Source organism: Maniola jurtina, chromosome 5 (genome assembly GCF_905333055.1).
Source record: "Maniola jurtina chromosome 5, ilManJurt1.1, whole genome shotgun sequence".
Classification (NCBI taxonomy): domain Eukaryota; kingdom Metazoa; phylum Arthropoda; class Insecta; order Lepidoptera; family Nymphalidae; genus Maniola; species Maniola jurtina.
Window position 1 is genome coordinate 4,916,121 of NC_060033.1, and position 22,965 is coordinate 4,939,085.

The 22,965-nt window shown below is 35.0% G+C and overlaps 1 protein-coding gene across 1 annotated transcript in view; it reads left to right on the plus strand.

Moving 5' to 3' along the window:
- LOC123865232 (glucose dehydrogenase [FAD, quinone]-like) overlaps positions 1–21,588 on the plus strand; it is a 53,373-nt gene extending 31,785 nt beyond the window's left edge. Inside the window, exons 2-5 of the mRNA XM_045906160.1 lie at positions 7,258–7,406; positions 17,435–17,592; positions 19,128–19,242; positions 19,614–21,588. Of these exons, the coding sequence (XP_045762116.1) occupies positions 7,258–7,406; positions 17,435–17,592; positions 19,128–19,242; positions 19,614–20,960 (1,769 nt within the window). The 3' untranslated portion in view covers positions 20,961–21,588. The remainder of the gene's footprint in view (positions 1–7,257; positions 7,407–17,434; positions 17,593–19,127; positions 19,243–19,613) is intronic.
- The last annotated feature ends 1,377 nt before the right edge of the window (positions 21,589–22,965 follow it).

Sequence of the window (22,965 nt, forward strand, 5' to 3'; positions counted from 1 at the left end):
TTTGTGGTTACATCATTAAAAAAAATTAAATGTGTTTCAATTTTCAAAGTAAGATAAATATACCAAGTGGGGTATCATATGAAAGGGCTTTACTTGTACATTCTAAAACAGATTTTTATTTATTTTTATATATAATAGTTTTTGATTTATCGTGCAAAATGTTGGAAAAAATACCCGAGTCTGACTCGCACTTGGCCGGTTTTTTTTTTATAGACTAGCGCTTGGCTGCAATCAGACTTGCAGGCAAGTGATGATGCGTTTGCTTAATAGGTGCCTATGTAACAACATTATTGACAAATCTCAGGCATGCATGGCAAAACTTATATTTTAATGCATATAACTCACTTGAAGAGTTAGGAGTGCGTGCTTGAGATCGAACCATCGGACTCCCGATAGCTTACATAATTAACTTGCAACTTCACTAATGTAAACACTCTTATAAGTACATCTTTATTAGTTTTTTAACCCCCGACCCAAAAAGAGGGATGTTATAAGTTTGACGTGTGTATCCGTGTACCTGTGTGTTTGTGTATCTGTCTGTGGCATGGTATCTCCTAAACGAATGAACCGATTTTAATTTAGTTTTTTTGTTTGAAAGGTGGCTTGATCGAGAGTGTTCTTAGCTATAATCCAAGAAAATCGGTTCATACTTTTGAAAGTTATTTACTGTTTAGAGAGTTTTGTGTCGGGGGTTTTTAAATTTTGAATTTTATATTATTTGTAAATTAATCAGTAAGCTACTTAACTTAGTACAACTTACAGGTGTAATTGCGGACTTAGCGCAATAAAGTTACAGAAAGTGAGCAGTATTTTAATACCTCATTACCTTTTACCAAAGTAACCCGCGTAACAAAATGGTGGCACAAAACAAACCACTGCAGCACATGTGGCTCGTAACGTGCGTGATATATCATTTTTACGACTCCTACTTGCCCGTATTAGCGTATCTCGGGAATTAATAGGGCAACATTACGTACATTAGCTAGTTGAAATACCTGCTACTTCGTCACCGTCTGTTTTATTTTCTTACTAGATGATGTTCGCGACTTCGTCCGCGTAGATTTAGGTTCTTAAAAATCTCGTGGGAACTCTGTAATTTCAGGGACAAAAGTAGCATAGGTACGAGTGGGTATGTCAATTTTCGGGATGAAAACTACCTTTATTTTCATATAAATCGGTTAAACGGGTGAAACCTCAAAGTATCCCGTAGGAACTCCTTGATTTTTGGTATAAAAAGTAGCTATGTCAATCGCCAGGATGTGAGCTAACTTTGAACCTTTCATCACAATCAGTAAATTATTGGACCGCGAAAAATTAGCAAACAGCTGACAGACAGATACATTTTCGCATTTATAATATTATATTTAAGTAAGGATACGCTGTTATAATATATGCCTAAATATCCATTTTTTAAACTGATATCTACCTTACTACTTCTTAGTTAAAAGGGCGCCTTTGTTACTTGTGAAAGATTTAAAAATCTCCATTTTCATTAGTTATTTACTCATAACACGTAGCACACTGGAATAGCAAAACTTGTATCAAAAAAAATGTTTTGTTTTGTTGCAGATTCAGCGTTGAAGCTCGCGTGAGAAGACAGTAATAATTTGCAGCAAGCCATAAGGAATGATTACTTATGATTATTATAATAAAATACTTAATAATATTATATTAAATATTTCCTACAAGAATAGTAAATAAGATGTAGGTAGTTACCTACTACTGTAAAAAATGCAAGTTATTTAATACCTATTTGTTAAACTTGTGTGAATTTTGTGAATTGTTTAAAAAAGAAAACGCAATTTCTCTCATAGAATATTCTCCTAATTATACTTATTTAAATTAAAACAATGCAAAATATCAAATGCACACGGATTTCCAGAAACACTAGAGACTACAGACTGGACACGATATTATGCCCGCTGCAGAACTGTCTTATTAAGAACAGGAATAAAGACAGTGGACGCAATCTCGGCGTTACAATACAATTATGTAGCGTGTGTTTAATGAAACTCTTAACTAAATTGCGAATTTTGGAATATTACTCCTTTTTAGCCCCTAAAATTCCCCTATTGGAGGGCTTCGGCCATGCCTAGTTACTACCCTACCGGCAAAGACGAGTCACCAAGCGATTTAGCGTTCCGGTACGATGCCGTGTAGATACCAAAGGGGTATGGGTTAAATAAAAACTGATATAACCCTTCCAGGTGAGCCCGCTTTCTATTTTAAACTGCAGCATTACTTACCACCAGGTGAGATTGCAGTCAAGGACTAACTTGTATTTAAAAAAAAAATGTATATATAATGATACAGAGGACAGGCTTAAAAATATAATATACCAAAGTCTAAAAATATTTATGATTTATGAGAATTTGCATAATTTTCCCGATCAAATAAGTAATTGAGAGTAAATTGAAGCTTGTGAAGTTTTGCCTCATTTTAATTAGCTTTATTGAATTATTCACTGATCAAACATGCATTATTGGAACTTCATTTACCTAAATTTTAAACCAAATTCTCTATTAATAATAAATCATACAATTTTTACCATCCAAACTACAAACATGCTAATTAGGACTCGCATATTAATAACTAGATAGATGATACCCGCGACTTCGGCCGCGTGGATTTAGGTTCTTCACAATCCCGTGAATCTTTGATTTTCCGGAATAAAAAGTAGCCTATGTGCTAATCCTGGATATTATCTATCCCCATTCCAAATTTCAACAAAATCCGTCCAGTAATTTTTGCGTAAAGGAGTAACAAACATACACACACACACACACACACACACACACACACACACACACACACACACACACACACACACACACACACACACACACATACACACATACACACAAACTTTCGCCTTTATAATATTAAGTATGATCTAAACTTTCTAAATCCATACTAATATAATTGTATGATTACGAAAGTGTGTCTGTTACTTTTTCATCCGCTCAACCGATTTTGACATTTGGCCTAGAATTAGCTTGCACCACAGATACGATATTTTTAGAATATAGGCAAACTTACACGTTTTAGTACACTAGTAGTAGTAGAATACTACCTGATGCCCGCGACTTCGTTCGCGTGGATGTAGGTTTTTTAAAACTCCCGTGGGAACTCTTTGATTTTCCGGGATAAAAAGTAGCCTATGTGCTAATCCAGGGTATAATCTATCTCCATTCTAAATTTCAGTCCAATGCGTCCAGTAGTTTTTGCGTGAAGGAGTAACAAACATACACACACACACACACACACATACAAACTTTCTGCTTTATAATATTAGTGTGATAGATAATTGCGAATCTATCAGTAATCAGTTATTAGTTTATGGTATAAATGTGTCATGTGTGTAGTTTTCGAGACCTCGGAATCTTTTTTCGTATCACTCGTAAGCGAATTTCTGAATAGGTATATTTCATTCCATGAATTTAGCTACAAGATACACAGAACGGGGCTTAAACATGCCCGTAAACCCTTTATACTAGTTTGCATTCCACGAAGCGTACGACCCACCTCAGTTCCTCGATTCTCCGTACCTTTACCAAGGTTTGGAATGCTCCTCAGACATCTTTACCTTGTATATTTACCTACCCTTTAAATTATGAGTCAGTAGTCGCTAAAAGGGAAGGTGAAGTTATAACACATTAACTACAGTTAACTCTGATATTTATCTACGGACAGACATGAACGCTGGATGCGGGACGCGATGCGGGAGCGTCCACGACGCGAATCTCTAACGTGCAGGTAAATAAAATATGATCGTATAGGTGTATAAGCGACCGCCGCGCATTTGATGTTCCCGCTTTGCAGTCGCTTCGGTCGTGCAGATTTGGATGATGCTTTACTCCGTGTCTTTAGATGTCGGAACCACGGATTTGGGGTAGCTAGATGCTGCACGTTCATTAAATAGTATGAAAATCGATGATATTATGTACGTACGATGACGTCACACGAGTCATTCAATGATGATCACAACGCTCAATGCGTTGAAAGGCTGGCAGGTTTATTTTAATTTTTATCTTTCTTTAAAAACTGCAACTGAACTGTTAAGCTATGCCCGTTATTTTAAATCAAAGGTCCTCTGTATAAGGCCTCTAAGGCAAACTTTTCCCTGAGACTATTTAAAAGTCTTCTAATTTTAACTTTACTTACACTTTCGCCCGTAAGAAAGTTTTTCCACCTTGATAGGAAAATATGGCCAATATCAAGTCTCCTGGGAGCTCGCCAATACTTTTACTTTTACCCAACTTCTCAGGAACCCAAATTGTTTTCAAACTTCGATATATTTTTATATTAAAATAAGAACTTCGTATAAAGTATTTTTTAAATGTAGAGAAATGTTAAACTGAATATGTATGTATTTTTGAAGATTTCATACATATCATACATTTGATGCACCTATGTTATTTTTGCACATCCAAAAACGTTATAGAATCGATAAAACAATCAAAACAATAACCAGATCAAAATTAATTTTATATCCATTCAACGATCGCAACAGCCGGCCCGATCGCAATGAAATCACGTGAAACCACCGTAATTTTATTACAACTGTAATCACCTCCGGAACATTTTAATTACACGTACAATGTATTAAATTAACTGAACATACAATCACGGATTTTATCGGAACGTACGATCATGGGTTTTATCTGAATAACTACAATATTCACATGCAGAGTTGAGTGGATTTAGATTCGTTGTACAGTATTCCGTTTTTAACCCTCGACCCAAAAAGAGGGGTGGCATAACTTTGACATGTGTATCTGTGTATCTGTCTGTGGCATCGTAGCTCTTAAACGAATGAACCGATTTTAATTTAGTTTTTTTTTTGTTTGAAAGGTGGCTTGGTCGAGAGTGTTCTTAGCTATAATCGAAGAAAATCGGTTAAGCCGTTTGATAGTTATCAGCTCTTTTCTAGTTACTGTAAACTTCACTTGTCGGGGGTGTTATAAATTTTTAATTTACACTTGTGTTAGACTGTCATTTTCACCTTTCTACTGCCGTACCAGGCTCATCAAGTTCTGTACCTGATTTGATTCTCCGTTTCTAATTCGAACTGCTAGGATATAATTATTCCCTTTAAGCTTTAGTTTTCCCCTCCAATTTTAATAAAAGTACCTTCAAGTCTCTTTATAGAAAAAAGAAGTTTGATCTTTAACTTATAATGCCTATTATCTTAATAGTTATGATCTTTGTGACAAAATGAAGAATGCAGACACGGTCAAGACCAGTAATAAATCTAAAAAAATGGCAGCTTATAATATAATAATATTATGACGCTCTCCTAACATTTTCATACGACACATTCGAGTGGAATTCCGCGAGCGTTTTTCCGTCCGCCAATTTTCACTATTAGACCTAGTAGTAAGTATCTACAATCTACGTTCTAATCCATATCCTTACTAATATTCTGGCTCTATCTGTCTTTCTTTCAACTTTTCATGTCCCATTTGCTTAACCGGTTTTGACAAAATTTGGTAGAAGGATAGTTTGTATCTCAGAGACGGTCATAGGCTACTTTTATTACAGAAAATCAAACAGGGATAACCCACTCTGATAATTAGGTATCAATACATATTATCTCAAAATGGTGAAGGTGTCAATACATATTATCTCAGAATGGTGGTTTTTCCAAATCGTTAAGCTTTTATTCTAATAGTTTATTTAAATAACAATAATCTTTATCGTTACCTAATTATTAGATACGGTTTCTAATATCCGAATATTAATTGAACTCTACTAATTTATTCATTGAAATGGTAAAAAAAACTTCGCCTTTTAACTAGAGCGTACTTGTATAGTATTCTTGCATCTACTTATATTGTCTTTCACTTGACTTACGTTATGTCATGCTGTTGAACGCGTTCATGTGAGAAGCAGAAAAAGTTGTCGCACCCATTGTTTCATAAGAGTAGCATCTGCATAATTTTAAAGAAATACATAAGTCTTACGATTTAAAAACTAGGGATCTCAATATTTCAAAGCGAATTGGTTAAAAAAGTGATATTATAATGGCAACAGTCTGGGCACCGGAAGATATTAGCCAAATATGTCCCCAGGCTCAGGTCCCTCTGGCAGCATGTTCCCAATCTGCTGTTATGTACTTAGCGCTTCTAACACGTCTATATGGTGGGGCTACGATAAGCCTACCAAATCCAAACCCTGATCCAAGCAATACTGAGTCACCAGTTCGTTTCCCAAAACCATCATCACTAGGAAGTAACAATCCATCTTATCCAGGTAAGAACGATTTATCACCTAATAATTTTCCCAATAACGTACTCTATCTACATCGCATTCTCTATCACGAACGCTTTCCACACATAGTAATGGTAGGATTTTTTTTTAAATATACGGTGGATTCCCAGAACCTTCTGTATCAATTTCCAGTGACATCTAGCTCAGATAATACAATAGCTCAATTTTTACAATACCATAAAGAAGATACTTCAGAGAAGTTTCCCAAGCGCAGCACTCCCCAGTGTTCTCCACATAATTGTATAGTTTGACTCTCATTTGAATTTTGGTTACTCAAACTTGCTCAAACTCAAGTTAAGACACGTGCTAGATACTATAATATACAGATATCATAAACTAGCTGATGCCCGCGACTTCGTTCGCGTGGATGTAGGTTTTTTAAAATTCCCGTGGGAACTCTTTGATTTTCCGGGATAAAAAGTAACCTATGTGCTAATCCAGGGTATAATCTATCTCCATTCTAAGTTTCAGCCCAATCCGTCCAGTAGTTTTTGCGTGAAGGAGTAGCAAACATACACACACACACACACACACACACACACACACACACACACACATACAAACTTTCTCCTTTATAATATTAGTGTGATAGATGACGCAACCAGGCAGACTCACAATATTACTTGCAATCAGAGAGCTGCCCTTCCTGTGAATCCATCACCAGCCATATTCATTATGGTTACCTTTGTTATGATCCCCTAACTTTAATAACTATGTATGTGGTTTACCAGATTTCCCTAAAATTATCTAGTTTCAAAGTTACGTGGCTCTAAATATTTGTAAATTTTTATGTAAATCCAATCCAATTAATACATAATCAAAGTGTGTAAATTCTTGAACCGGTGAAAGTTTGAAATTTTTTAACGAAAATCTTCCAAACTCCAGACAAATATTTACAAAATTCCATATGATTTGATTGTTTAGAACTCACTTCGAATAAACTCCTCTTGAATAAATTATTTTTAAGGGAACCCCTGATTTCAGAAATCGCTCAAGTTTCATCACAGAAAAGTAAAACTGACCCACGGCGTAGGAAGAAGAGACAAAGTCACGGCTATGACTTTATTATTGTGGGAGCTGGTTCGGCTGGTTGCGTCGTTGCTAATCGCCTATCAGAAATAAAATCATGGAGGGTAAGTACTTTTTAACTTCTCCTCTCTTTTTATCTCTAATTACTTATATGTGAGTCATAAATGTGAGTATGCAATTCACATTTTTACTTAAGAGGGGTCTCTCCGTCACTCGCTCCATACAAACGTACTCGTAGTTCGTCTCTCATTGGAATACTAACCAATCATATTAATATTCAAATGAAATTGGGACTACGATTGTATAGAGTAAGTGACGGAGAAAGCCCTGTTAACAAGCTTTCAACCTCTATTTTGCCACCCTTTAGGAAGGATTTTCCAAAATAACTTACACTATACTTCAAGCTCTTGATTAATGATTGTTCTAGCAGTCCGTGTATTATGACCAATGGCTAATTGCTCGAACTGCCCGTATAAGGCCAGCCTAAGTAGCATTATAACTTATTAATTCTTTTTTCTCATTCTTCTCTACTCGCGTACAGACAATTTTATTGTAATACTTGAAACAATTGATAGGGATGCCTTTCTATCAATTGTATCTATTACAATAAAATTACTTACCTCTATCCTTGTTCTTGTTCATACTTAATCGAAGGGAAAACAGCTATGAATAGTTAGTATTACAACACTAAATTGTTTTACCGTGAGACAGTATTATGTGGTTTTTATTAACTTAGAATCGGTTCTTGAGTAATGCTGCGTTATGACTGAGGAAGTTGTGATAGTTTATAACTAGATAACTACGTTTTTATCGTTTATTTATATCTTGCTCGACCTAGCATGTCGTAAACACAATTAATCTTACTAAGGTTTAAGGACATTCCTCCTGAAACAATATACCGAGTAGAAATAAAACCTATCAAACTGCTACGATCTAATTTTATATTTTCTTTAATATAATTTAGAACCTCGAGTAGGTATATCAGACTTTTCTAGATCTGAATTTACTCGGATTCGGATCGGACGCAGTGCGGTCTAAAATCGACTTTTCCACGGATCTTTGAATTAATTAGATTTCGCCCGTGATATATTATTTATAGCCTTTATTAGGCACTCGGGAATAATATAGCTATTTATTGGGATTTTTTTTGAAATTGGATTGAATTGGAGGAGATTACTTCCTACATCAAACTAATTAACTTAAAACTTTACTTCTTTATAATATTAGTTTACTTTATACTTACCTACCTAACTTTACATATACCTACACACTTACACATATGAAACATAATAGACTAGCTTACTAATAACAGCACATCTTAAAATACGTAATAAGTACAGGTCACATATTTTTTAAATAACTAAATGGGCTTGTGCTTGAATGCAATCATACCAGGCTGGAGATGATGCAGCCTAAGGTAGAGCGCGCTTGCCCAGAAAATATAATAATCACACTACACACTATAACATTATAAAGGCGAAAGTTTGTATGTGTGTGTGTGTGTGTGTGTATGTGTGTGTGTGTGTATGTTTGTTACTCCTTCACGCAAAAACTATTGGACGGATTTGGCTGAAATTTGGAATGGAGATAGATAATATCCTGGATTAGCACATAGGCTACTTTTTATCCCGGAAAATCAAAGAGTTCCTACGGGATTTCGAAAAACCTAAATCCACGCGGGCGAAGTCGCGGGCATCAGCTATTAATAATTAAAAACGGAATTTACACTACCCAGCTATAATACTATACCTATTATAATAATAATCAAAACACGTGTAGCCTTTAATGATTTATTTTATTCTTATCGTTCCGTGGCCCCTTTGGATAACAATGAACCGGTGACAAGGTCACAGTTTTTCTAATGACCGAAAATCGAGGCATTCTATTCTGCCACCTTGAACTCGGAACGGAAGACCGTGAAAAGCCTACAAGTATTTATTTTGGAATAGAACGCGCCAAGCTTCTTGATCGTGTTACACTTCTATACAATACAGCGCTTTTTTTACTTCGCAACAAGGTTTATATTGAAAGCTGTATGGCTTAATTATTAAATCAACGATTTTGTAATAGTTATACAAAGCATAATAAATAGGCGGTTGACTGATTTGGGATATCTGAAAAGGCTTTAAAAAGGCTTTAAAAACCATCGACCCAAAAAAGAGGGGTGTTATAAGTTTGACGTGTGTATCTGTGTATCTGTCTGTGGCATCGTAGCTCCTAAACGAATGAACTGATTTTAATTACGTTTTTTTTTTGAAAGGTGGCTTGATCGAGAGTGTTCTTAGCTAACCTCAACCAGAGATTAGATATTCCGCGCATTAGGTGCTAAAAGTATTTACCAAGAGATTATGAAAAATACTATTACTTAATATATTTAAGCAACGCGGCGCTTTGCAGAACTTTCTTTAAATTAGTATCGCTTGAACAAAACTTTTCTAAAGAAATGCAAATGATATAAAAGATCTGGAAGGATAATACAAAGCTTTTAATTTAAGTTGATTAAAACTGAATCCTATGCTACGTAATTTTGAAACGACTTCAAAAGAGGAGGTTCTCGATTCGATGCACATTTTTAATTTATGGACACAGATTTCTTTGAGTTTGATCAATTCCATTCCATTCCATCAGCCTGTAAGCGTCCACTGCTGGACATAGGCCTCTCCAAGAGCGCGCCACCAAACATGGTCCTCCGCCTTCCTCATCCAATCCAATTGATCAATTACGCCACAGATTCCCTTGCACTTCACACTAATCACACTAATATTATAAAGGCGAAAGTTTGTATGTGTGTTTGTGTGTGTGTGTGTGTGTGTGTGTGTGTGTGTGTATGTTTGTTACTCCTTCACGCAAAAACTACTGGACGGATTTGGCTGAAATTCGGAATGGAGATAGATAATATCCTGGATTAGCACATAGGCTACTTTTTATCCCGGAAAACCAAAGAGTTCCCATGGGATTTCGAAAAACCTAAATCCACGCGGACGAAGTCGCGGGCGTTAGCTAGTAAAGTATAATATTTGACATATCATGAGCAGAACTATGACTAAACTATAGTTTCACGGTTAGTTAACATTTATTAGTCACCTAAATTGCTCGTAAAGGATAAGATAACGAGGAAATCTGCACAAAAAAACTAAGTCCGTCAAATTTTTATTTATTTTTATCCGTAATAGTTTTTGATTTATCGTGCAAAATGACGAAAAAAATACCCGAGTACGGAACCCTCGTTGCGCGAGTCCGACTCGCACTTGGCCGGTTTTTTATTTAAGCATGTATTTATTTTAACTTTTGTACCAGAAATTAAAAACGTTAACTTAAAAATTTAAAACATAATAATTCTGCGCACGCTACGGTGCAGGCTCGTGCGATAAAGACATATTATGTCGCTGCTCTGCGTCGCGTTTTCGTGCCGGCACAGATTTCAGCGCGACGCATGCACATCAACTCAGAAACGTATTCTTTGCACTAACTAGAACCGCGATATGATACTAGGTCAGAATACTTATCTCTTTAAGATATTCTTGTAAAGAGATTCTCTCAAAGAGAGGTAAGTATCTTCCAGGAAACTATAATTCCGTGAAAGTGAAACAATGACGCCGTCTCCGAAAGCGAAAAACTTTTACAATCGCTGTCTTTCGCTAGTTCTTGTGGATCTGAATTCCCAACTGCTTACTGGTAGTTTAATAGAGAACCGTTTTATAAACCACGCAATAAGTTTTATCTACATATTTTCCAAAATGAGATAAATGCTTATATCCTTTAAGGTTTTAAGCTTGTTATGCTTATCATACAAACATTTTGCATAAGCTGTACAGTGGATTTTAATGATAGGTCCTGTTCCAGAAACTTCTCATTCCCAGAAGAGACCTATGGTCAATACTGGGCTGGCGAGATCATTGATGATGGATCATGATGATGGTGGCAATATAAACCGGATATTAGAATTTTACTAATTCTAATCTGAGCCTACTGACTGAAGAAACGTAAACATGTAGAAACTTTTTATAATTACTTGATCTATTTACACCTTCCATCCAACCATGACTAACCATGTAAAAATAGACTGGTTCTATTGAGGCTTATTCAATACCAGTATTTTGCTAGGTAAAGAAATAGGATCTGTTTTTTCCATTACACGAAAATGTGTTTAAACAATCGTAGAATAAAATTAATATCATACAATGGTAAACAGTAATTTTCCTAGCTTTTTTATAGCAAGAAAATAATTATTGGAAGCTAATTAAACTTACTAATTGTAGATTATTTAACAGACTTAATAAGGACTTAATTGTAGTGTAATTTAACAGAGTTGACCTTATTTTCTTTTATTACTGACCTTATTTTACGAAGCAATTTTGCACAATGCAATAAACATCATGAAATTAAGTAAAGTTAAATTAAACGTAGGCATGCAAAGGGAAATTCACCAATTTAAAGCCTATCAACGAGCTATGAAGAAAGGCATACTAGGAGTCTCCCTGTAATGAAGATATCCATAGAAGAACCAAGGTCACTGACATAGCCCAAACCATCAGCAAGTTAAAGTGGCAATGAGTAGACCACGCTTGCTGTAAGAGCGATATAAGTGATAAGCGATATGAAATTAGCTATGTTAGGTACAAATGTTTCCAAAGAACTCTCAGAGTTCTGCCTTAGATAGGTATAAGAGATCTAAGTCCACAAATTATTATAGTCTTTGACATCGCTTGTTCGTGTAAGTAGTTAATAAAATTTACCTAGATCTAGAACTACTGATTTCTTCGCGGTGTAAATATACGTGATGCTGGACCTATTGTTACAGAGTAACTCTTGAGTAACTTATTGAACGAAAGTGGAAGTATAAATTACGCCAGCGATCTATACGGTTCAGCAACGTTGAAACGAATCCGTAACTGGTTGTTAGACTCAACTGATAATGACCCATAAGACGTAATAGTTAACCTTTCCGGTATACACTAGCTGCACCGGCACAACACATACCTACTGATAATTTTTAGGGTTCCTTACCGAAAGGATGCCAACGGGACCCCACCACTAAAAGTCCGTTGTCTGATCGTCTATATTTGGCAATATCTACACCCCTTTCGATGGTTCGTCACGTTTTTTTGCAAAATCTTTTTTTTTCACGCGAATTTTGCAAAACGCCTTCTATTCTCAGACGTCTCAAACGTTTTCAATAGATACCTATTTATTATTAGCGTCACCGTTACATCATTTACTTCATTCATTGTATACTAATTGCAAACCTTGACTGTGTTTCATTTCAGCTTTTTCACTTCAGCGGAACGATATTATCAAAGTGTAGGTATGCAACCGCATGTCGAATTTCAGTGACCGTGGTTAAGTCAGCGTAATGTTACGAAAATTGGTGCGAAATTTATACACCAAAATAAAACTGTTTAAAAAAGAATCAAATTATACAATATTGTACCTAATTACTCGATTATGGTAGGTAGAGACTAAAAACACTTGTGTCTAGGTACCTAGTTACCTACTATAAATAAACTAAAGCTTCCGTATATGAATTTGATCTTGTTTCATCATGTAATGTATCCCAAATTGTAAGGAAATCGTTTATGTCAAACTATAACGATTGTATTACATGAGTTATAATTTTCATAAAACAAAATTAATTTCGGGAAATTTTCGACTCTCTCGTTCTACCGGTAGCGCCCAAAACGGTAAGCATACAATTTAATTTCCAACACTGACTATACAATCCTCTTATAAAAGTTAAAGCAAACTTACGTTGTTCAAAGTACGTTGTAAGAGGTTTAAAACACTTTGTAAGTAGTCTGAACTCTGAAATAAGGTAATGTTATTTGCTGCCTTAATTTACGAGTATGTCTTCTTAGAGGTAGGTTCCGGAGACTAGAAAACTCAAACAGGAATTACTTGGAAGCACTTTCATAGGGAACTAAGTATTACCTAAAAGCTTAGGTGCGTCCAGATCATAAAACTTTGTTGCACACTTTATAGCTCCAAATTGTTTGACATATTTAGATACCATGTCTCCACATGGCTCAAATCATAATATCAACTCATTAGTATACGCAAAAGTGTGTTTCTTTGCTGGTTTGTTAGTTTGTCTTTCAACCACACCACAATAGAGCAATCGAGAGTGTCCTTAGCTATAATCCAAGAAAATCGGTTCAGCCGTTTGAAAGTTATCAGCTCTTTTCTAGTTACTGTAACCTTCACTTGTCGGGGGTGTTATAAATTATTAATTTGCATTTGTATAATATTTTCTTTCTTTATAAAGCCACTTTCTAATCACTCTTTCTTACAGGGGTCAAACCTTGTCATAAATATAACAAATTTCTTAATTTCAGTCCTATTTTATACTAATAGCAATACTCCAATAGACAAAGTTTTAAGCTAAGACCATCCCGTTAAGGTATTAATGCTAGATGGTACGATTAATCCAACAACAATGCAAGGCAGTTCCTATCTATATTAAGTAAATTCAAACAAAGTTGGGACTAGTTCCGCTATTTTCAGCACTGCCCTATTCAGGCTCCACTACAGTTCCTCAATTAATAACGGAACTTTGAGAGTTCGAACTAAAAGTTGTTGATTGGAATAAATTTAATACACGATTTTAGATAACCCATTATCAAATTGTCAAAGTTATGGAATTAGTGCTTTATTATTTTACTACCCTAAAAGCAAAGGCAAAAAATGAAACATAAGTACTTATATAGGTTTTCTGTAATATTTTTATTTACAAAAATCTTCATAATATATCCACGTGTACATCCAGAGTAGACATATAAACAACTTTAAAATAGATTTTAAACATCCGTTGAAGCAAATTCTTTACAAAAATGCTTATTATCACCATAACGGTAAATCAAACGGAATATCACGTGAAAGTGCCTTTAAAAAATTCGGAATCCAATTTAATCGTATTGTTGACATAAAGAATTAACCTCGTAAATGTTGAACACCGTTGGAAATATTTAAAAATACACGCAAAATGTGTAAAACACATAAACGTTATACAGTAGTATGCCTATAACACCGCCATAATCGTAAAACCGTACAAAATCGCGATAGCTACTATGGAAAATTGTAGCATAGAATTAAATTGAACCTTACTTGCACAGTGGTGTTTAAATTGCCGGTGAGGTCAATTCGGGAAGTTTAAGGACTTAATTGGTTTCACCATGTTCAGCCCGTCGCAGCCCACTACTGAACACAGGTCTCTTCTCAGAATGAGAAGGGTTTAGGCCAAGTCCGCCGCGTTGGCAAAGTGGAAAAGTTTGAGAACATTTGGAGAGCTCTCAGGCATGTGGGTTTACTCACAATATTTCCTTCACCATTAAAGGAAGTGATGTTATTTTTTTTATAGTAAAAAAACAAGCAAACGAGCAGGCGGGTCACCTGATGTTAAGTGATTACCGCCCCCCATGAATGCCGATGCGTTGCCGGCCTTTCAGGAATTTATAACTTCAATGGTTTTTGGTTTATTCATGGACTACTTTGTACATTATTATCATAAGCTCAGGACTACTTAATTGAAGACTAGTTCCAAACGATTTGACAGTGTTCTTGTAGATAAAGACGCCGCATAAAATCATCGTCACTTATCATTATCTGATGAGAGTCATGATTTTAATTGTTTAGTATGCTTAGTTAATTTTTCTGCCGGATACTTTGTTGTGCCGATGAAGTGAAAGTAATGAGATACTTATTATTTTCACTAATTATATGATATATAATATTATATTCATATTTACTAATTATATAATATATTAATCTACGAATGAAAATCAAACTACGTTCATATGAAGCGTACTACGAGCACCCATACTTCTTTTACACATTTTCAAGTGTTGCGAGTAATATTGTGCAAAATGTTGGTATCGCGTTTGAGTTTTATGTAAAAATGAAAGTAAAACTTGTAAAAACACGTAACTGAGCTATAACACCGCTATAATCATAAAACGGAGCAAAATCACGATAGCAACAACGTAAATGGAGAGCAAAGGAAAATCAGACCGACCATATTTATATCGTTGTGCACTGAACTTCATTCCGAATGTTTTAGATGAAATTTTTATTTAATTTTCTTGAACTACTCATGTTAAATTCATTGAAGTTTTTTTTCAGTTAAAAATATTTATTTTTAATTTTATACTTCATTTAAAAATGTTAAATGTAGACACCTGTGAAATGAGAAAAATATCCCTACTAATAAATGCCAAAGGGTGTCTGTCCGTCTGCTATGTGTTTACGGCCCCACCGTTTGACAGACACTCCAATTTTACTTATTAGTATAGATATAGATAAAGAGTGGAAATAGAAGCACATGAATTTTGTGATAGAAGAGAGGGGTGGATAGTAAGTCTTTTGTATAAGTTTTTGGCAGCATTTAAAATTGAACAATTCCTAAAGATTCACAAAATATTATAGTCAAGAACTAGTCAAGTGTGAGTCGGACTCGCAAAGGAAGAGTTCCGTACATAAATCACCATACAAGATGTAACATTGGGTGTATATTATTATGCAGTTTAAATTTTAATTTGCATGGTGGTCATTTTGTAATTTGCAATCTTGGTTTTTAATCATAAAACCCACAAATTGTTGTTATAGCGGTAATATACACACTCTGTGAAAATTTCAACTCTCTTCCTGTTACGGTTTATGAGATATGGCCCGCTGACAGACAAATGGACGGATAGAGGAGGCTTAGAAAAAGAGTCCCTTTGAATCCTAAAAATACTACTCTACTATTAGGTACTCTGTTATTTTCAGGATTGTCGACTGGATGTCAAATTTTTGAATTTAGTTTGGGAGTGCCCATATTTCATGTTAATTGTCGCTGTGGCAAAACAGTTGTTACTAACTTTGATTGGAAATTTCGTTGGCGCCAAAATTTTACTAATATTCGTGCCTTATTTTTTGTAGTACTACGAGGATAGATAAAAAGTATTATTTTTGACAAGTAAAGCTACTTTGGATGGTGGGGAATAAAACCGTTGTTGTTGATGTAACCACAAATTCACAGTTTTCGGATTTTTCCTTTACTTGTGCTGTAAGACCTACCTACCTACCTAATTTCATGATTCTTGGTAAACGGGAAATACCGTATAGGTTTTCTTGACAGAAACGACAGACGTACAGACAGTTAGACAGACAATAGATCCTATAAGGGTTCCATTTTTCCTTTCGAGGTATTGGCGTCACTCAGAAAAGCAGGTATTATTTAAATATTTTATCGAATAATTGAAATGTCCTCTCAATCCAACACAAAAAACACCAGGTTCAGTGTGTAGAGGTTATCCGAGAGTTTTAATCTAAATAAACTAATGCCAAAATAAATAATTTAATTAGAGCGTGATTGCTATCACAACATCTAATTATTCAGTTCACAATCCAAATACCGAAAATATGCGATATCGCTCCGAATCTCAGATGGAGACTCAACTAAAACATTCGAACCACCCGTATTTATGCAAGTTCAATCTTGTTGGCCTCCTAGCAACAGATTGTATGACATCGAATGAGCCAAATATCGATTTTATCAAACTACCTGCATTAGATAAATTAATAATTTTATATTATTTTTGACAACTCAAATCAATTTTTAAAAATAACCTTACAGTTGTAAGGAACCCTAAATATAGTGTATCTTTGGAGAAATTAAAGAATAATATAATATCTAGACAGACAACCCGCTGTGTAGCGCAGTGTGTTTCCTTAAGTACTAAATCATTACTTACTCTTTTACATGAGATATTATTTCAACCATGAATACCAGTGTTTCTTTAAATATACTTACAAATGAAATAATAATACACCTTAATATATTTAACGTTAGTGTTATATTTATGTTTTGTCAAATTATAAGATCTGACTATCTTTATTCATATAATGATTATATAACCAAGGAATGTGTATAAGTACTTTTTAAGGATGCATACCCGAAGGGTAAAAATGGAGCCCGATTAATGTCACTCTAATGAGGTGCCAATGTGGAATCACAAACAATTTGAAGAGTAGACGGTTCGTGCGTCTAATTGGCACCGGCTCCAAAAAATGTTAATATAGTTATAGTCAAACTACATTAACTCTTGGATACAAAATATGGTGTTTATTTGATTTTTTGATTTTTTTTAAATATCAGATACTTCTAATCGAAGCCGGTCCAGAGGAGCCAGATGTTACAAGCGTGCCCGCCTTACCTCCCGCACTGCGATGGTCGAGCATCGATTGGAACTACCAGACTCAACCTGAGAAGCTAACATGCAGAGGGTATGTTGGAGGCAGATGTCATTGGGCAAGGTAAGCATCAGAGAATCATGGTTTTTCGACTCTTTGTTGAGTCAAAATTATTTATTGCATGACAGCGCATCTCTCGACGGTGTCCAAATTGTTAGCAGCCAGGGTTGTTTATTTATTTAATCCAAAACAATTCAGTTGAAGTAAGCAGTGCTTTGACGCTTCTATGACTTGTACGCCACTGTCTAACGATAACAATGCGTTCACGAAGCTGATACCGAAAAAAAATTCAAATTGGCCCATCTGGGATACTTTATCTCTGCGCTGTCTCATGGGCCATCAATAGCAAACAGGCAAACTGATACACTTTTGCATTTATAATAATAAGTATGGATTTCAAATTTCATACAAAAAGGAATTTTTATTTAAAAGTACGGCAGATACCTTCTTCTTAGGCCGAGATTATTACCCCTGTAAGTTTTACTCACGTAAGCAGCTTATGTGATTAATTGACAACAAACTTACTAAGGTAAACGACACTTATAAGTTTGGTTTGTCGTAAGTTAATCGTGTAAGCTATTTACGTGAGTAAAACTTACAGGTGTAATTGCGGCTTTTAATTATTATTTGTGAAGAATAATAGTTCCAGATTGTATATTTGATAGCATTTAATAGCAAACCCATTCTGTTATAGACTCTGCTTCATAAATAACGATCTTCCGACTGCCACGTTTCAGCGGTAAAATAATGGCGTTTCTTAGGTCATAAACTATCTTTTACACAAGAGAGTAGACGTGACTATATTTACTGAGTAGAAAAAGCCTGTAAGACTCTCTAAATCTATTTATAAAGGATGCTATTTTGAGAGCACTCGGTGATGGCATGGTAGATCATCAATTTGATCTAAGACACTTTGATGTCGATTTGGGGAAAATAAAAAAACTGTATTGAGAACTAAAGTGATTTCATTGCAGTAATCAATTTATTATTTCAAAACTCAGAAGGAACTTTTAGTAGCTAATAAACAAATCTGCATTTGATACTGGCAAAGTGTATTGTACTCATGTACTGGTCTGGAATCGCAAGCTACGCAAACAAGAAAAGAAGACAAGATATAGCCTTATCTTTACAGCTAGATTTTAGATTTTCTAAATTAGTGCTTTTATATTTTGCTTACATAGATATTTTACACTCAATTTATCATCATATTATATTACAAAAACTACATCAGACTTCTTTTTTTATTAGTTGTTCATCCTCAGCCTGTGGACGTCCACTGCTGGACATAGGCCTTCCCTAAAGAGCGCCACCACACCCGGTCCTCAGCCTTCCTCATCCAGCCACTTCCCGCCAGCCACTTAATATCATCGGTCCATCGTGCTGGAAGGCGTCCCACACTACGTTTGCTTAAATGCGGTCTCCACTCCAGGACTTTCCGGCTCCAACGGCCATCGCCTCTACGACAAGCATGGCCTGCCCACTGCCACTTCAGCTTGCTAATAGTTTAGGCTATGTCAGTGACCTTGGTTCTCCTGCGGATCTCTTCATTTATCAGTTGTTACAGAAATAATTTTAGGCCATTGTTTTATATTTTGCAGAGGCAAAACTATGGGAGGTAGTAGTGCTACTAACTACTTAATATACATAAGAGGAAATCGACTTGACTACGATAATTGGGCTGCTTTGGGGAACCCTGGATGGAGCTACAAAGAGGTTTTGAGTTTATTTTGATTAATTTTGGTTATTTATTATTAAATTCATGATTATTATAAGCTAGTTGATCCGCCCCGGTTTTGCCCGGGTACAGCTTACTATAGAAGAATATGAATGGCTTATGTTATAATAAATATAAACCTTTCTCGTAAATATGTGTTATGAATAAATGAAACCCGTATTAAATTGCACTGAGAAACTAGATAGGTACCAAATTTTTTTTTACCGGAATTAAATCGGTTACTAATAGGAAAGGAAAAATACATAAAACATGCCAACAAATTTTAGCACTTTGTTATATTGGTATAACTTTCAAAATAAAACTGTTGTGTATCTATTTATAGTAACTAAATTCAAAAATGTCATTACAGGTACTACCATACTTCAGGAAGTCCGAAAATAACAGAAATATTGAAGGAAAAGACACATATTATCATGGAGTAGGTGGACCTTTGTATGTCGAAAGGTTTCCTTACACAGATGCGAATGCAATTATGTTGGTGGAAGCTTTCAATGAAACAGGATTACCAATAGTTGATTTAAATGCAGAAAATAATATTGGCACGGAATTGGGTCAATCTACTTCATTCAACGGTCGCAGATGGTCAACAAATATGGCTTATATTAGACCCATACGTGACGTCCGCCCAAATATTGATATTATGGTAAATGCATATGTTACAAAGGTAATTATTGATCCAAAGACAAAAGTAGCGCAAGGAGTAACCTACGTCAGAAATGGCGTATATCGAGATGTATATGCTAGAAAAGAAGTCATAGTAAGTGCGGGATCAATAAATTCACCAAAATTACTCATGTTATCTGGTATCGGTCCTAAGCGTCATTTGAGAAATCTGAACATACCAGTTTTATCTGATTTACAAGTGGGACAGAATTTACAAGATCATGCAACTTCAGATGGACTTATTATTGCTCTATCTAATAAAACTTCGACGCAAGTGAGTGGACCTGAGCTGCTAAACCAAATCACAAAGTACTATGAGCAACCTCTCGATCAGAAAAGTGGTCCACTGTCATCTACTTCCACTTTAAATGGTATTGGATACATTAAAACGAAATATGCGCGTGAGAATGCTCCAGATATCCAAATGCTTTTCGATGGCCAACATTTTGAAGATTTATATGCAGATCCACAAACTTATGCACAACTGCCCGTATTTCCTTTAGCCTTCTTTAATAGTTTTGCAGCTAGACCGTTTTTACTGACACCGAGAAGTAGAGGGCAAATATTATTAAATAGAACAGATCCAGTATTTGGGCAACCTTTAATATATCCGGGATTTTTCACCGTTAAGGAAGATGTGGATGTATTGGTCGAAGGAATGCGATATGTTGTCACATTAGAGCAAACAGAAGCTTTTAAGAAAAATGGTGCATACTTTGTTAGAAGACCGATTAGAGGTTGTGAAAAGTATGATTGGGGGACTTATAAATATTTTTTTTGTTTACTAGTACAATATACATCTACTATTTACCATCCTGTAGGGACGTGTAAAATGGGACCATCTGAGGATAAAACCGCAGTTATTGATGCCAGACTGCGTGTGTATGACATAAAAGGTCTGAGAGTTATTGATGGTTCTATTATGCCACAAATAGTTAGAGGAAATACAAATGCACCAATAATAATGATTGGTGAAAAAGCCTCAGATATGATCAAAGAAGATTATAAGGTATCAAATAATAATAATAATTAATGTTACTATTATTTTATAAAATAATGACCTTCATATTTTATAGTAACTTGTTTATAAAACGGTTAGGAATTTAGCTAAGAATTTATGCATTTAATTTACTAAAAGATGTATTTAAAAATAAGTTTTATTAATGAAATTTCCGCATTAGAATATATATTATTTCATAAATACGAGCAAGTTTCGAACAATAGCGAAACAATATCCGGGCTCGCACATCTAGCATTAAGATGCTTGAAATTAGGCCACTTGTACCAACCTGTTAAATAATAAGTTTAAGAAATTATATTTCTATCCTTTTAGTCAAACCTGAAAAAAAAACTGTAAAATCATCTAAAAGAGACAGCATTATTTAATTTTCAATGCAATTATTCTGTAAAATGTGTATTATTTTATCACCTTATCAATTATAATTATGTCGTTATTGTTAACAATATAAGCCGAAAGGATTACGCAGTATGGATGAATTCGTAGAAATATTATAAAGGACTAAAATATCAGCATGTTTTCAATTGGAATTCAATATCGCCAATTGAACAAATGATAATCATGAACAAAGTATCACTCCATCAATCTATTGGAAAACGCTATAATGTACTGTAATTACTAGAACTACTTTATTATCCGTCGTCATTTATAGTCCAGTCATTACGTACATTCAAAAAAGAAAATGAATTTGCGCTTCTAATTTTTTAATATGTTGTAGGGGATACCTAGAAAAGCTTAACTTGAGATTGTCGACCAAGCTTTCCTAGGAGCTTTCGCCGCCATCTTGGAAAACGCTTAAAATTTGTTTCTCGGCAATAACTCGGCTATCCGATGAGATTCGAAAATTTTTGTAAGACACTTTTTGTAGCTTTCTTTGTGCTCTACAATAACGCTTGAATCATTTTTAGCGTATCATGCATCGTTATCGAGATATCGATCGATAAAGTCAAAAATTTAGGACACAATTTTTGTTTTTTGCTTTTTTTTTCTTTGGGTCTTAATAAATATGAAAAATTGTGGAATTTAAACTTGTAGAGCATATTCAGACCTACAATTTCTTTCTTGGATTTTTTTATGTTGGACAAAAAATACGATCTCCAGCGCGCCGCAAAGTCGGTGAATCCACACTCAGCGTCGAGCGAGCTGCTCGCTCGGTTGTGTCTGGATGTCGAATCGAATGGGAAATTGTTCAGGAAATTGATGGGATAAAAAATAAGTACATAGAGCAACAAATTAAGGATCACACAATAGTAATTTATTAAACAAATAATTTGTTTATGCAGTAAAAAATATAATTTTTTTACAATACAAAATAAACAAAACAAAATAAACGGAAAGAAAAATATTTTTTTCTGCACTCGAGACACAAACGATGGACTTTTTTCATGTCTTTTTTCGCTTGGATGGTCCAGGCTGAAGATCTTCGTCCTCCGTAAACTCTTCGAGTTGTTGTGTCTGTTGAAACGTCCGAGCCAGGTTTGAACTTGGAGATACGTCCGGAAAATGTGTTGACGCACAGCGCTTTTGGTTGGCGGGAGTAGTGAGAGGTGATTCACTTTATTCGCTGTCATTGATTTTGCGAAGCGATGGAATCGCAAAATATTTATGGACTTCTCGTGCTTATCACCACCATATAGGGCGATAAGGAATTGACAACATAAAAAAATCCAAGAAGGAAATTGTAGGTCTGAATATGCTCTACAAGTTTGAATTCCACAATTTTTCATATTTATTAAGACCCAAAGAAAAAAAAAGCAAAAAACAAAAATTGTGTCCTAAATTTTTGACTTTATCGATCGATATCTCGATAACGATGCATGATACGCTAAAAATGATTCAAGCGTTATTGTAGAGCACAAAGAAAGCTACAAAAAGTGTCTTACAAAAATTTTCGAATCTCATCGGATAGCCGAGTTATTGCCGAGAAACAAATTTTAAGCGTTTTCCAAGATGGCGGCGAAAGCTCCTAGGAAAGCTTGGTCGACAATCTCAAGTTAAGCTTTTCTAGGTATCCCCTACA